Source organism: Triturus cristatus, chromosome 3_1 (genome assembly GCF_964204655.1).
Source record: "Triturus cristatus chromosome 3_1, aTriCri1.1, whole genome shotgun sequence".
NCBI lineage: Eukaryota > Metazoa > Chordata > Amphibia > Caudata > Salamandridae > Triturus > Triturus cristatus.
This window is the reverse complement of record NC_140583.1, coordinates 953,693,851-953,709,079: the sequence shown is the minus strand read 5'-3', so window position 1 is coordinate 953,709,079 and position 15,229 is coordinate 953,693,851. Positions and strand designations below refer to the sequence as shown.

The following is a 15,229-nucleotide window of genomic DNA, read 5'->3' as shown; positions in this document are numbered from 1 at the left end:
CTGTACCTGTATAGCATAAACAATCTGCTTTAAGGAAGTAGTAATCTTAAGAACCAATATATAGCATTTTATTTCACCTCTAGTATGATAGAGAACAATATTATCCTCAGGTAGGGTTGCCACCTTTCCCAGAGAAAAGTACTTGCCACATCATGTTTAAAGAGTCTGCAAAAACCCCAACATGATATGTTAATTACAATTTTATATAAAAATGTCTTTATTTATTTTTAACATGGCTTTTCTGCCTTTGTTTAATTTCATTATCAGCCAGGAATCGTTAAGACAGCTCTATAACACGTCACACATTTCTCTTATGTTTACTGTTTATGTACTGATAAGGGGAAAAAATACCAGCTTTAGGTGATTTCCCTGATTTTTGTAGCGGCATGAACATAAAAAAAACTAGTCATGCATGTAAAAAAACAGCCAGGTGGCATCTGCGTCCTCAAGCAATATGGACATGTGGCTGAAAGGCCTTCCAAGGGCCTTCTGTCGCTAACACCACAAAACTCAGAGACCAGAGCAAGGAGCCGGGAGGAGCACTGCAAGCGAACAGAATGTATATCAAATGTAACCTACCCAGGCCAGGTCCCTATAACTTTTCCACAACTATTTAGAACCTGCTCTATGTTAGATGGAGGGACATGCTGACTTCTACAATTCGCTTTAGAGATCTCAGTCTTGCAATTCTAGACCACTGACAACAATACTCAATGGGCATTTTCCCTGGTTCTAGCAGAACGGCCAAAATCAATGTCCCAGAGAGAGCATCCATCTTCACGTCTTAGGGTACGCTTACAATAGAGAAGACATTAAAGCGATGTGTCAGTGCATACCTATTTTAAGATGCAATACTTACATCACTCTGGTTGATGTTATTCATGTTTGCTAAGACAATCTCTGGCGTATCAACCACATGAGTGAATTTTGCAAAGTTATCCTGGGCATCTTTCTTGTAGGCTCTCTGAAATAGGAAAGAATATTGTGTTAAAATTCCCCGCTTTCTTCATGGTGGGAGATGCTTCGAAAGTTGTACGTTTCACCCGAATGTCACATACTTCGTTCACCAGTTCCTGGGCCTTCCTAACTTTCTGGTGTTCCACGGAGTCCAGAGGGATCCACCCACAGCCGCGAATCCATTCCATGTCCTGTTTGTAGATGCTCTGAAATGTACAAAATAAATGTATGAGAAAGAGGCAAGCAGTGACCTAATGCTGGATGAAGGACAAAGCTGCCTTTAACTGATATGGATGAGCACTCTTTACTCAAGAAGTTATCAGTGCTGCATATGGTGCTGCTGACTGGCAAATGCATGGTCAAATCTGAAAATGAACAGTTCAATTTGTGGCATCAGATGCAATCTCTGTGCCCACAGCGTTTCTATGCTAAAATAGGCCCAGAGTAAAATCTACCCTGAAACTTAAAATGCCAGTTTGCTTTTCTATCAGTACTTCTAGCAGGATTTTCAAGCCTTTTTAAATCTGATTTCAGTGCTACATAGACCTTTTCATATTTTTTTTGCCTGTCTATGCTATTCTTATGTTTCCATATTATAATACATGAGGAGGAAAAACTTAAGAGCATAAAACCGCAATGCAACATTTTATAATTGGAACTCATCTGCAAAGACTATAAAATGCTGAAAAAAGAGGAAAGCCCCTATCGCCACCTCAACATCTGAAAAAGTAACGTTGTGGTGGCAATAGGGGCTTATAAATATGCCCAAGAGTGTTTTTCACTGCAACTCATATCGCTTCTATCCTATCACTTCATTGCAAATCCTTTAGGCAAGCAGTAATGCTGTCTTCTTTTCATCTATTTATTGACCACTTATGTCTTCAGCCTCTTTTTCTGCAAAACTTCTTAAAGTTTTGTCAGTTTGTTGCAATCAATTTAACAAATCGATTATGAACGACGATAGGAGTTTGTGTGTATTATATATCAGTGCACATCTCTGTTTGTTGCAGGACAAATTCATGCAGATTGACACTTATGTCTATTGTCTCGAAATTGATAACATTCTTGCAGTCGACTGCTTTTTGAAACAGTATTGTAAGTGTAAGAAAGATGCAAATTGTTTAATAAAGTGTTTTGATTTCATTTACAAAAACATGTTCTTTCTTCATTGAGGGCTTCATTTAAAGTGCCTTGCTATTTGGGAGGTATTCCTGCACCAGGTAAATACCAAACCAGCAGCTTGTGATACATTATTGGGAGTGGAGGGCCAGATGTATGACTGTTTTTTGCCGTCGCAAATGTGAAATCAGCCCGTTTGCCACATCAAAAAAGGATGGTGGTATGTGCAAACGCTATTTTGCGAATCAGTGACTCGCAAAATAGTGTTTGTGAGTCGCTTTTTGGAAGGGGCGTGCCAAGGGCGTCCCTTCCTAATAGTGAGTCAGAATGGTATGTACCATTGAAAACACTCGCAGTTTACCACCTACTTCAAGTAGGTGGTAAGTCATTCATAGAAGGGAAGGGGTCCCCAGGGAACCCCTTCCCCTTTCTGAATAGAGGCAATTTTTTTAAAGAACAGACAGGGTTCTCATGGACCACTGCCTACTTTTAAATAAAATGAAACGTAAACGTTTTTTTTTTTTTTAAATGCATCTCGTTTTCTGTTAAGGAAAACAGGCTGCATAAAAAAACCAGCTTTATTGAAAAAGCAGTCACAGACATAGTGGTCTGCTGACCCCAGCAGGCCACCATCCCTGCGAATGCTGGCCATTCCCAATGGGTCGCAAATTGTGACCTACTTTATATTGATGAGGCTGGTCATTTGTAACCCCTTTAGGAATCGCAAACAATGTGTGAGACACTGTTGTACATTCCATGTTGAGATTAGCAAATTGTGAGTTGTAAAACGTCGTAATTTGCGATTCACAAAATGGAAAGGTCATAAATCTAGCCTAGAATCCCTTCCCTGCCGAAGTTCTGCACCTCGACATGGAGAATAACAGTATCATAGCGTGTTTTCCCCAATTCTGAGATGGAAAACTTTGAATACTGTGATACTTTCCAGTCCAAATTCCTGGTGAAATTTATACAGGAAAAATATTCAAGATTTGCAGACAAGTTGTAATTCTGAGTCTGTCACACACTGAATTAGGATCACTCTGGAGCTCAGATTGAGGCCATAAACATTTAACTCAGTTACTTACGTCGCTTTGCAACTCGTAGGCTTTTTTGGCTTGGATGCAGTCATTCTGGTCAGGGTGGCAAGTCCATTGGTGCAGGTAATGGCGATAATCGATGCCGCTGGCCAACGTCTGGCCCTGCTTGGCTGTCACCAGGGACACCATGTCTTCGGGTATAGTGATCTTGCTCTTACTTTTCTGGTATACTTTTTGGTATTCTCTGTCGTTCTGGATAAGGCCTGCATGCTTAAACCATACCAGCTTGGGGTCATCCTGCATGCTTTTGACTCCAACATAGTGCCCTCTTTGCTTAATATATTCTGATTTGTATTTGAGCTGAGGGTGGAAAAGAGATTGCATGTTAATTAGAGTGTATCATTTACCAATGAAAATGACACAGCACACACTGTAGACAAGTAAAGAATGATCAGTGCACATGACTTACCTTGAAGCAAAAGCAGGAACTGAAATCAAAAAGATCTGAGCTAGAAACATGGAAGTAACTTTTGTGTGAGAGGAAGAGCTGGAGCCCACCACCACAGAGCTGATGGACAATTCCCTACATCCTTTTATGCCTTGAGAAGTTTATTTCATATACATCAAGCAGACTATTGATGAATCCGAGGAGCGCCCGACTTAGCAAAATCAGCTCCAGAATCCATTGAAATTTGCACTGTAAGCCTCTCTAAAAAAATATATGCGCATTCAATACAACCTTAATAAAGAATCGAACATTTAGGTTTTTGAAGGCGGGAGGGATGCTGGTAGTACACTTGGGCCTAGTGATGCTTATCTACCATCAATATCTAATGGTCCTTTACTGCCTCTTGAGTGAGGGTAACAGTGGAAGCATGTAGGGGCTAAACAAAGTTTATAGTACTAGGCTTGTATACTGTAATCAAAGTGGAGTTCAAGAGTTTGTAGAGTTACAGTACAAAGGCATAACCAAGGATTTAAATTCTATTTCTTACAACGATGCAAGTATTTTGCAAAATCTGAGCATTGACTAAGATTTGGAGTGGAAGTGGATGATCATTTATGAGTCTGAAAATCATTTTTTAAATAGTGGGAAAGATTTGAATTATAAAAAGAAATGTCATGCTATTAAATAAGCAATGGGAGGTGTTACGTGAAGAAATGGGTTTTGAGTTCTATTCACACTTAAATCAGTTCGGGGCAAACCTTCACATAGTTTGAAAGAATAGGGACACAAATGGAGGTTTATCTCCATGTCTTCCTTTTTTGTATATATAGAATATAAGCCTGGAAGAGATAAATAGTTGAGAACGAGATATGACTGAAAGAGTTCCAGAGAACCTGTGAATGTCCTATTGTCAGATAAAATCGCTAACAAGATGAAATCAATGCTCTTCCCTACAGTGGGAATTATGGAAAATTATTGATTGCTATAATTTAAATGACAAGGGCTGTAGTTAAAGAGGTTCATATCAGGCAGAAACTGCTGACTAAACCTTGATTAGGCAGTTTACATGGAACCGCTACTCGAAGACTCTAAGTGGCATATTTACAAAGGGATATCACCACCAGAACGTCACTTTTAGCAAAGTTCTGGTGGCGATATCTCCTTCTCCTTATTTACAAAGCGATCGCTTAATGCTGCCTTGTAAATAAGGCCCCTTTTCACTCTTCACTTAGCTTCAAAGGGGCGGGCAATGGGTGTTGCAGTGGGAATACCACTGCAACGCCCATTGCTTTTTGACTCTGCCCCATATTTATAAGGCTGGGGCAAAGCCAAAATCTAAGGCCAGGGAATACTAGTCTTGAACAGGTGATACGAGGAGAAATTATTAACTTGTCCTCATTTTTTGCTCTTTCCATGTGTGCTGCATTCTGTCAGATTGTGCCCCAGATATTTGTCAAGAAAGAGGACGCAATGATAATCTTCGAGCTATCTTCTCTCATAAACAGCTAGAGGCACGCTTATCATTCGTCGAGAAAAAATACTATAGCAAATAAATGGCATTTGAAAGCCTTAGTTCATTTTTATAACGTTAATTGTATATGTATATTTGATCCTGTCCCTCACAAATAACTTCCCAATTACACACAGAAAATTCCCTTCAGTGAAATAATGTCTCACTTTGAGGTTGAATAGAATCATTAAATTGAACAAGATTTCCATACTATCCCTATATAAGTCATAGTGTTACAAAATTTGGAGACCGGCCTTACCTCACTCTGGGCTACGTTTGAACGCTTGGCGTGAGTCAGCTGTACAGCATCCACAGGCAATTTGTAACTGATGGCTTTCACTTTGTCCCAGTTTTCTGTGTAGAGTTTCTACATATTGAGAAAAGAAAAAAATAGGTCAGAGTACAAAAGATAGATTGCTTAATGGAGGTAAGTAAGTGAGTTAAGTTTGCAGGATTAATTAATACCTTTGGAATAGTTTACATAAACATAATAAATAAAAACAAGTGTAATCTCATGTTCACAATCGGTTGAGATTGAAAAGTTTTGTGCAAATTGTGTTAAAAGGAGCTAGAAGTTTAAAAGAGGTCTAAGAGAAATGCAAATGCATATCATTGTCTTGTAAAAAGTTTCCAAGCGTTTGAAAGTTCTCACACTGTACATCTTACATGGATAAGATGATTAAAGACTTACATGGTTAATGTTCTTGGCTGCTTGACGAGCTGTGTTGAGCAGTGGTGAATCTGTTGTGACTGTATACTTGGTTTTTGCCACATTCCAAGCCTCGTGATATTTAATCTAGAAGACAAAAAACGTCCATGTTGAATCATTTGAAACAGTTCTAACAAAATGTAAAGGACTGCTATAAATTTTGCCATCATTTGTCAAAAAACAGGAATTTCTGGAATCTGCAGAGAGAAGTGGGGGTGTTCGTGTGATTTCTGATGATCAGGAGGGAGGCTGGGGACATTAGTGTAAGCCTGTGTTTGTGGTGGGGACGTGACTCACAGGTGATACAGAGAATTTACAGGCACCAAATCTGGATGTTTCGGTAATAACAGGACCTTGTTTCTCCACTAAAATTCGGCCGGCTCAACCTGCTATTGGGAATATGGACTTTACTGCAATTGTAAATGCAAGGTGCAATAAAATCTGCCCACACTGGAATTTCAACAACTGCAGAGGTTTGCCCAGGGGTAGGAATTCACTGACTAGGTTATAATTGTTCTCTAACACTCACTAAGTATAATTAACTCAATTCGGTAAAAAAAAAAGAAAATTCATCTCATGCAACAGCAGCACGGCTCAATATTGCAGAATCAACCACACAAAATTAATGTTTGCGCCAGTGTTGTTAATGGGGAAGTAGAGGCAATTCAAAGTTATTTAATGGCAAATGAAGGCATCTGTCCTTGGCCTTTAAACCTTGGCTGACCTGATGAGAGCTTGCATTTAGATCTCTAGCCACGCAGGGCTGGCCCATCCTTAAAGCAGCTTGTAGTCTGTGACCCATCTGGGCTTACACTGTCCCGCAATGTGCACATGGTTACATTCGTAAAAGTGTATGATTGTTGATGAATCTGTAGTAGAAAAAAATGTAGCGCTGGAACCCAACTCACATCACTCAGCAGTCCACCACTTTGTTTTGCAGTGACGAAGTCAACTCTGTCTGTTACTGGAGTAAACTTCATAGTATCAGGCTTGGTGCGGTATATCCTCTGCGGGGAAAAAACAGAGAAAATAAACATCAGATGAATTAAGACCACTGAGAATACGGATTGTGCAGCACATTAGAGCAATACAACTTAAGGCTGAGCGGTATCCATCAGCATCAAATTTAGCTGAATGTTCAGAAACGTCATGGAGGGTGATTACATTTCACGGGGTATCCCGCCCCTCCATCTCAGGCAATCCCCGTCGATGACCCAATTCAGGAAGGACCTCAAGACCTGGCTCTTCGACTGAACCTCCACGCCCAGACGGATAAGCAGCCCCTCTAGCCCTCCCCCACAGCGCCGTGAGACCCTTACAGGTGTGTAGCTGCTCTATTTAAAATCCTGATTGATTGATTCATTGACCGGGTGCAAAGTTTCCCATTAGACCCAAGACATGTTAATAGAGAACTGGCCCTTAGAAGAGCATAGGCCTTCTGGATCACAAAGCTCCAGTACTTTTTGGGTGACTAGCAATTTAGGAACAGTTAAAAACTCTTATTGTATTGTTTATTGGGTACAAATGCACTATTGCACTTATTATTATAAATTCAAGGATTATTAAATGATGTACACAAGATGTAGATATGTTATCTCATATGACGCCTACTTTCATACTCACCAGTGGTCGATAATTGTTGCTTTTTCATTTGAAGGATGGGTCTAAGACTGCTTGATGGAAGATCAGTGACAATTAAGGATAGGTTTATCAGTATGTGGTCTTGCATATAAAGCCCTCTATACTGTATTTAGGGATAATATGATAATACTTAATTTGTGATGGGTCCATTGATCAGGTTGGCGTTTATGCTATGAGATAAGGACGATTGTTAGCTATATTCTTGGTACACTGTCAGTCAGACTCAGAAATTTGAAGAATTGTCTTTTGATTTGGTCTTATCTGCAATCTTTGTTTATTCAGCTCCAAGATGGTGCTAAGCTAGAATGCCGTTACACTAACAGCATTCAAAATGAGAGTTTTGTGGTTAGTCCTTTTTCTTTAGTTCATATAGCGGGTTTTACAATGGGATTATTTAGAGCTGTTATCTTTTTGATGAAGTTGGGGTTCGTATTATGATTCTTTATCTGTCCATTCTACTCCAAAGATGGGGCTGATTCAGAACACCATCATACATACTAGATTTTCAATGATTATTTTGTGATTAGTTCTTTTCTTAGTTTGTATAGTGAAGTTGGAGATTATATTACAAGATATAAATAAGGGGCAAGTCTGTTTCATGTTGCTTTGTAACTTATTAGTGCTATTTGATATACTTTAAATCTCTAATGAGTGCATTAAAGTTGGATCCTCTTTAGTTATACGCTCTTTTTCAAGATGGCGTTTAGTCGGAATGCAATTATACACGTAATGAGTCTACTACGGGTAGTCCTTTCTTTATTTCATGCTGTTTGAGCTAGTTTAAAGATGGTGCCTATCCTGCACACTGATTATGTACAATCTGGATTTGTAGGGGAGCACACGGACATATTAATAAGTGTTGAGGAAAATATGGTATACTTATCTTTTTAAGACTTAACTTGGTGGCTACTTAGTTTGATACTTATTGTTTTTAATTATCTTAAATGTCTTGTCAGCGTTTTCTGGCATATTCGTATTGAACGGCATAAGTCTCTTGCAACTCTGGAAAGTTTAATGTAAGTTGACTTAAGATGCATGTTGTGGGTCTGTAGGGCATTATTAACCTGTGGTTGTCAGATCCCATGGATAGTCCATACACTGGTTGTTTTATTGTTGTAAATTAGGAGCCTTATTATCACATTGTGACCTATTGGTGCGATTATAGACTGGGGGCCTCATTTATGAGGTCCCATGTGCTGCCGCAGCGTCACTTTTTGTGACGTTCCGTGGCGCAGGAGTCTGCCCCATATTTACGAGGCAGCAATAAGCCACTCTTTTTGGCTTAACGCAGCCTCGTAAGGAATATGCTACTTACCAGTATGCATCTGTTCTTGGCATGTAGAGCTGCAGATCTACACACTTTTGCATAGATCGCCATCTGGTGTTGGGCCCGGATGTTTGCAGTTTTTTTTCCTCTTGGAAAGTCTTTGGAAGTCACGAGGTCGGTGACTCCTCCTTTGGATCGTATTGCGCATGGGCTTCGGCTTCATCCTCAGATTGTTTTTCGCCAGCAGGGTAAGATGGAGTGTAGTAACAACAGTGAAGAAACCCATGTGTGTTGTATCTAAATAAGATAGACTGGAACAGATACAGGTAGCCGGGGAGGCGGGTGGGCGTGTGTAGATCTGCAGCTCTACATGCCAAGAACAGATGCATACTGGTAAGTAACATATTCCGTTCGAGGCATATGAGCTGCAGATTACACACTTTTGCATAGACTATATAGCAGTTCCCAACCTTAGCGGCGACCACCGGTATCTGTTGCAGTGGTTTGAAATAGTGTTTTTAGTACAGCCTGGCCCACACTAGCTTGTTGCTTGGTATGCACATCTACACAATATTGTTTAGTGAAAGTGTGCGGTGTTGACCATGTAGCTGCTTTGCAGATATCATCTAGTGGGATGTTCCCTAGAAAAACCTTGGAAGCCCCTATCTTCTGTGTAGAATGGGCTTTAGGGGGAACGGAAAGCGTTAGTTTTGCTTTGTGGTAGCAAATCTGGATGCATTTTACAATCCACCTAGCTATCCCTGATTTTGAGATGGGGTTGCCCTTGTGTGGTGGAGAGAAAGAGACAAACAGTTGTTTGGTCTTTCTGAAAGGTTGTGTTCTTTGGATATAGTAAAGTAAAGCTCGTTTGACATCTAGCGTGTGCAGAGCCCTTTCTGCAACTGTCTGAGGTTGCGAGAAAAATACTGGTAATTCTACAGATTGGTTTAGGTGAAAAGGGGAAATGACTTTAGGTAGGAATTTTGGGTTGGTACGAAGAACAACCTTGTTCTGGTGCATATGAAGAAAAGGTTCTTGTATGGTAAGTGCTTGTATCTCACTGACCCTTCTAAGGGAAGTGATGGCTACCAGGAAAGCTGTTTTCCATGTGAGGAATTGCAGTTTGCATTTATGCAAAGGTTCAAAGGGAGGCCCCATTAGCCTTGTGAGCACGATATTTAAGTTCCACACTGGTGAGGATGGTACTCTGGGGGGGAAGTATTCTTTTGAGGCCTTCCATGAAGGCTTTAATGGCAGGTACTCTGAAAAGTGATAGGTGCTGCCTGTTTTGTAAGTAAGCTGCAATTGCTGCGAGGTGTAGCCGAATGGATGTATAGGCTAGATTACACCTTTGTAGGTGGAGTAAGTAGCATATGATGTGTTGTATAGACACGTCTAGAAGATTGATTGTGTTGTTATGGCAATAAACAACAAATCTTTTCCACTTGGCAGCGTAGCAGGCTCTAGTGGTAGGGCGTCTAGCTTCTTTGATGACGTTCATACAGTCAGGGGGAAGGTTTAGGTACCCAAATTCTAGGATTTCAGGAGCCACATCGCAAGGTTGAGCTGCGCTGGATCCGGGTGCCTGATCTCTCCATGGTTCTGGGTTAGGAGGCATGGTGAGAGGGGTAGCTTTTGGTGTGGTACTACCGAGAGTTCCAGCAGCGTGATGTACCACGGTTGTCTGGCCCACGTTGGAGCTACTAGGATCAGTGTAAGGGAGTGCTGTTGTAGCTTTCGTACCACTAATGGATTGAGTGGGAGAGGCGGAAAAGCGTACGCAAATTTGCCTGACCAGTTCATCCATATCGCATTTCCTTTGTACAATGGGTGTGGGTATCTGGTGGCGAAGCTTGGGCATTTTGTGTTTTCGTGGGTAGCAAAGAGGTCTATCTGTGGATGCCCCCACATTTGAAAGAACGGAGGAAGAACCTGTGGGTGAAGTTCCCACTCGTGGATCTGTTGTGTCTGTCTGCTGAGCAGATCTGCCACGGTGTTTTGGACTCCTAGGACATGTTGAGCTAGGAGAAAGATTTTGGGGGGAATTGCCCATCTCCATATGCTCTGTGCTAATTGAGAGAGCTGTGGAGAGTGTGTGCCGCCTTGTTTTTGAATATAATACATGGCTGTCATGTTGTCTGTGCGAATGAGGACTGCCTTGCCTGAAATCCGTGGTTGAAAAGATTTCAGGGCTAGAAAGACAGCTAGTAACTACAGATGGTTGATATGGAGTAACTTTTGTTGCGGCGTCCATGTGCTCTGCACTGTGAGGTGTAATAGATGAGCTCCCCAGCCGGAGAGCGATGCATCCGTTGTTAGTATTATTTGGGGAACCGGGTCCAGGAACGGTCGACCTTTGGAAAGGTTTGTGGTGTTCCACCACTGCAGAGAGCGATGGGTGCGACCGTCTACCAACACCAGATCTGTCAGTTGCCTCTGGGCCTGGTTCCATTGGCGCGCTAAGCACTCTTGGAGTGGACGCATCTGGAGTCTTGCGTGAGGCACTATGAAAATGCAAGAGGCCATCATCCCTATCAGTTGCATAAACACTCGTGCTGTAAGGGAGTGTTGAAGTACGAATTTTTGTCGTAAAGCCTGAATGCTTGCAATCCTGGCCGGATTGGGGTAGGCTATTGCTTTTGAGGTGTCTATGGTGGCACCGAGGTATTGTTTTATGTGGGATGGTGTTAGCTGGGACTTTTGGTGGTTCACCGTGAAGCCTAGTTGGTGAAGTAGTTGGATTGTGGTGGCAGTGTGGTGTACACATTGGTTGTATGAAGTGGCTTTTATCAGCCAATCGTCCAAGTATGGGAAGACGTGAATGTGCTGTCTTCTGAGGTGTGCCGCCACCACTGCTAGGCACTTGGTGAATACCCGTGGTGCTGTTGTGACTCAGCACTTTGAATTGGTAGTGTTGTCCGTCCACTACAAATCTGAGGTACTTTCTGTGAGCATGATGTACTGGAATGTGGAAGTATGCATCTTTCAAGTCCAGTGTGGTGAGAAAGTCGTTCTGGGAGAGGAGCGGAAGTACCTGCTGAAGCGTTACCATGTGAAAATGGTCTGAGTGTATGTATGTGTTTAGGGGCCGGAGATCTAGAATAGGTCATAGAGTCTCGTCCCTTTTTGGTATTAGAAAATATAGGGAGTAAACCCCCAAATTTTGTTGATTGACAGAAACGTGTTCTATTGCGTGTGTTTGTAGGAGGGAGATTACCTCCTGCTTTAGCAATTTGGAATGTTCTTGTGACATTGGGCGTTGCCTGGGTGGAATGTTTGGGGGGGTAGATGTTAATTCCAGGCAGTATCCTGACTGAATTATTTGGGTCACCCATTTGTCTGAGGTGATGGTCTCCCAGACATGAAGGAAATTTGTGAGTCTGCCCCCGACTGGAGTGGAATGGTCTGGAGGGAGCGGGGGGGGAGTCATTGGGTAGTAGGTGTGGCAGAACGGACGTTGTTTGTTTTGCCTCTGCCCTTGTTGTTGTTACCCCTGTAGACGCCTCTTTGGTAACCTTTTGTAAAGGTGGTCTGAGTAGGGGACTTGTACGATGTGGACGCTGTATCTGAGGAGTAGCCTCTGGATGCACTCCGAAAGGATGAGCGGCGAAAGGAGCGTCTGGGTGGGATAAACTGTAAGGCCCCCATGGATTTTCCTGTATCTGTGTCCTTTTTCATCTTTTCTAAGGCCTCATCCACCTTTGGCCCGAATAGATGTTCCTGGTCAAAGGGATGGTTAAGGATAGAGGCTTGTACTTCTGGTTTAAACCCAGACACTCTTAACCAAGCATGACGACGGAGAAGGACGCTGGTGTTAATGGCCCTGGAGGCTGTGTCTGGTGCGTCTAGGGCACAACGTATAGAGGTGTTTGTGATTGTTTTACCCTCTTGAATCAACTCGTTGGCTTTACTTTTATATTTTTCAGGGAGATGTTGCATTATGCTCTCTAATTCGTCATAATGAGCCCTGTCATATCTGGCCAGCAGTGCCTGAGTGTTTGCTATACGCCATATGTTGGCGGGGAAGGTATTCTGAAGGTATTCTGAATGGAGAGGTAGCAGAGTCCTTCCTCTTTGGAGGTGGAGGCGGAGCAGGCTTCTCCAAATGTCTCTTTTTAGTAGAGAGCGTCAAATGTCCGTTTTTGGATCCTTGGTAAGAGTCTTTTGCAAGGGATCCGGTGTAAATAACTCTGGTGAGGTAATTTGGTCCGTCGGCGCCGATCATTTTTTAGGTTTTTCCGTGCCGGTTTGTTTAGAACCCGGCTTGGGACCCTCCGGTCTCTTTGTCGGCGCCGACATGTGCTTCGGCTTGGAAGTGTCGGTGCCGGTGGCCTTGTGTGGTTTGGTCGGCACCCAAAGTGGCGTCAGTGCCGAAGAGCTGGGTTTCGACACCGAGGGCTTCGGTGCGGAGCTCGGTGTCGAGGTGGAGGCCATCTTCTTTTTCGGTGCCGCTGGCAGGCTGGCTCGAGCCCGAGCCGCCGGAAGGCTTACCTGGCTTCTTCACCGGGCCCGAAGGTGGGGTGTGTGAAGCAGTGTCTCTGGTCTTGCCTAGGCCCGGAGGCGAAGGCGTGACCGAAGCCTTTTTGGGTGTCGGCGCGGGTGTGGGAGGGTGTAGATTGGTACTCACGACCCTCTGCGCCGGGGTGATGTCCTCCACATCTGACTCATCGGCCTCGGAAACGACGACGAGGTCCTCTTTGGTACGATGATGTTCCGGATTGTCGATGTCGTCTCCGAAGATGTCGACTGGAGTGGACGTCGAGGAGTGTGCCATGTTCCTTCTGGCTCTTCGGTCCCGAATAGTCTTTTTGGATCGGAAAGACTTGCAGGCCAGACAGTCTCAAGCCTCGTGTTCCGGGGAGAGGCAAAGGTTGCATACCTCATGAAGATCGGTGTGGGGAAATTTGGACCCACATTGAGGGCACTTTTTGAATGGAGTTCTTTCCATGAGCCGGGACCGGAGCCTGGGTAGGCCCGAAGGCCGCCGTCGACGACTGGAACCGAAGGTTTGTGTCGATGAGAAAGCGCTCTGAAGAGATCGTGATCGAAACAATACAGCGATTAGGGTGAGGATTGCGCGTCGATCGTCGAACTCGAAGCTGTTCGGAACCGGAGCGCGAAGATCACATCCGAGCCCGATGGCGGAAAAAAACAATCTGAGGATGGAGCCGAAGCCCATGCGCAATACGATCCAAAGGAGGAGTCACCGACCTCGTGACTTCCAAAGACTTTCCAAGAGGAAAAACAAACTGCAAACATCCGGGCCCAACACCAGATGGCGATCTATGCAAAAGTGTGTAATCTGCAGCTCATATGCCTCGAACATATCGTTCCCTTTAATGCAGTTTTCTGCACTGAAAGTGCATGCAATGGGTGTTGTTGGGGGCGATCCCCGCAACATCCATGCCTTTTTGACACTGCCCCAGATTTACAAGAAATCGTAATGCCGAGGCAGCAACAAAAACATATGCCTCCCCAGGGGAGGTGTAATTGAGGCACAACAAGGAGAAATATCTATATGTCTCCTCGTTTTTAGCACACATAGAAAGAGGAAAAAGCCTCTTGCGATTGTTTTTGTGCAGGAAAGTTTACCATAAAAATAATCATCCCGGCAACGCATGCACCCTTGCACCATGGTGCAAAGGTGCCTGTGTTGGCGCACGCAGCCTATTGTGTGTTGGCACACGGGAAAAGGACACGAATGTGCCGTATCTGGTAGATATGGCGCATTCACATCGGTAGCTGTTGCACTATTGCTGTCTGGTTCCTAAGGCATAATGTGGAATCTATTGGACATAAAATAGACGTCCATTGATGGTATTGAAGATGAGTTACACTGTATAACGCCCTTCAGTACACTGGACTTTTTCTGTCGATATTCACGTTAGGAATTATGGGTGTTTGGAAGAAACATTTCTATTATTTTTTTTAGATATTTACAAACCTTTTGGGTGAAGATTGTGGACACTTTTGAATTAGGACATTTGATTATTATAGTATATTACATTTGCCTGTGTATTTGTATGAAGTTATGGCACAGGGAGCCTGACAAAACACATGTGGCTAGAGGAAATTGCTGGAAATAAAAGAAAAAGGAAAAGATTTTGGATACTATGTGCAATGGCTGATGTGTGATCCATCACTTACCAACCAGGAATCTACAGTTCAATTAAGAAGTGGTTCCCGTAGTGCCGTCGTCTGTTTATGAGTGGGTCATGTAATAGTTTTGCTATTAGAACCTCAGGGTCTGAAACATATTGGCGGCCCAAACTTGTATTGAGAGAGTCCCAGAACCAGGGTCGGATTGGGAAGGCGGGCAGTCGGTAGTGGCAGAAGAGCCGGTGCATAAGGGTGGCACTATAAGGACCTCTGTTTCATTCCTGCCCAGTCAGGCCCTCGCACATCAAGCGATAGTAGGCAGGCGACGGTGGCGTGACAGTCGGGCAGGTGTTGCTCCATTTGTTGGGTCATTCTTATCTCAGCCCCCACCCCCCATGGGCCGGCTTGGCCCAGAAGCAGTGTCTTGACCCTGACCTCTCCC

The 15,229-nt window shown here is 43.4% G+C and overlaps 1 protein-coding gene across 50 annotated transcripts in view; it reads right to left on the bottom strand.

Annotated features, from left to right (window-relative positions):
- Positions 1-15,229, bottom strand: part of NEB (nebulin) — a 392,273-nt gene that overhangs the window by 144,840 nt on the left and 232,204 nt on the right. For all 50 annotated transcript variants that reach the window (XM_085645543.1, XM_085645542.1, XM_085645546.1 and 47 more), the window contains 6 exons: positions 6,689-6,787; positions 5,763-5,867; positions 5,331-5,438; positions 3,162-3,473; positions 1,059-1,163; positions 860-964 (listed from right to left, as the gene is read on the bottom strand). In XM_085645543.1, coding sequence (XP_085501669.1) covers positions 860-964; positions 1,059-1,163; positions 3,162-3,473; positions 5,331-5,438; positions 5,763-5,867; positions 6,689-6,787 — 834 coding nt within the window. The remainder of the gene's footprint in view (positions 1-859; positions 965-1,058; positions 1,164-3,161; positions 3,474-5,330; positions 5,439-5,762; positions 5,868-6,688; positions 6,788-15,229) is intronic.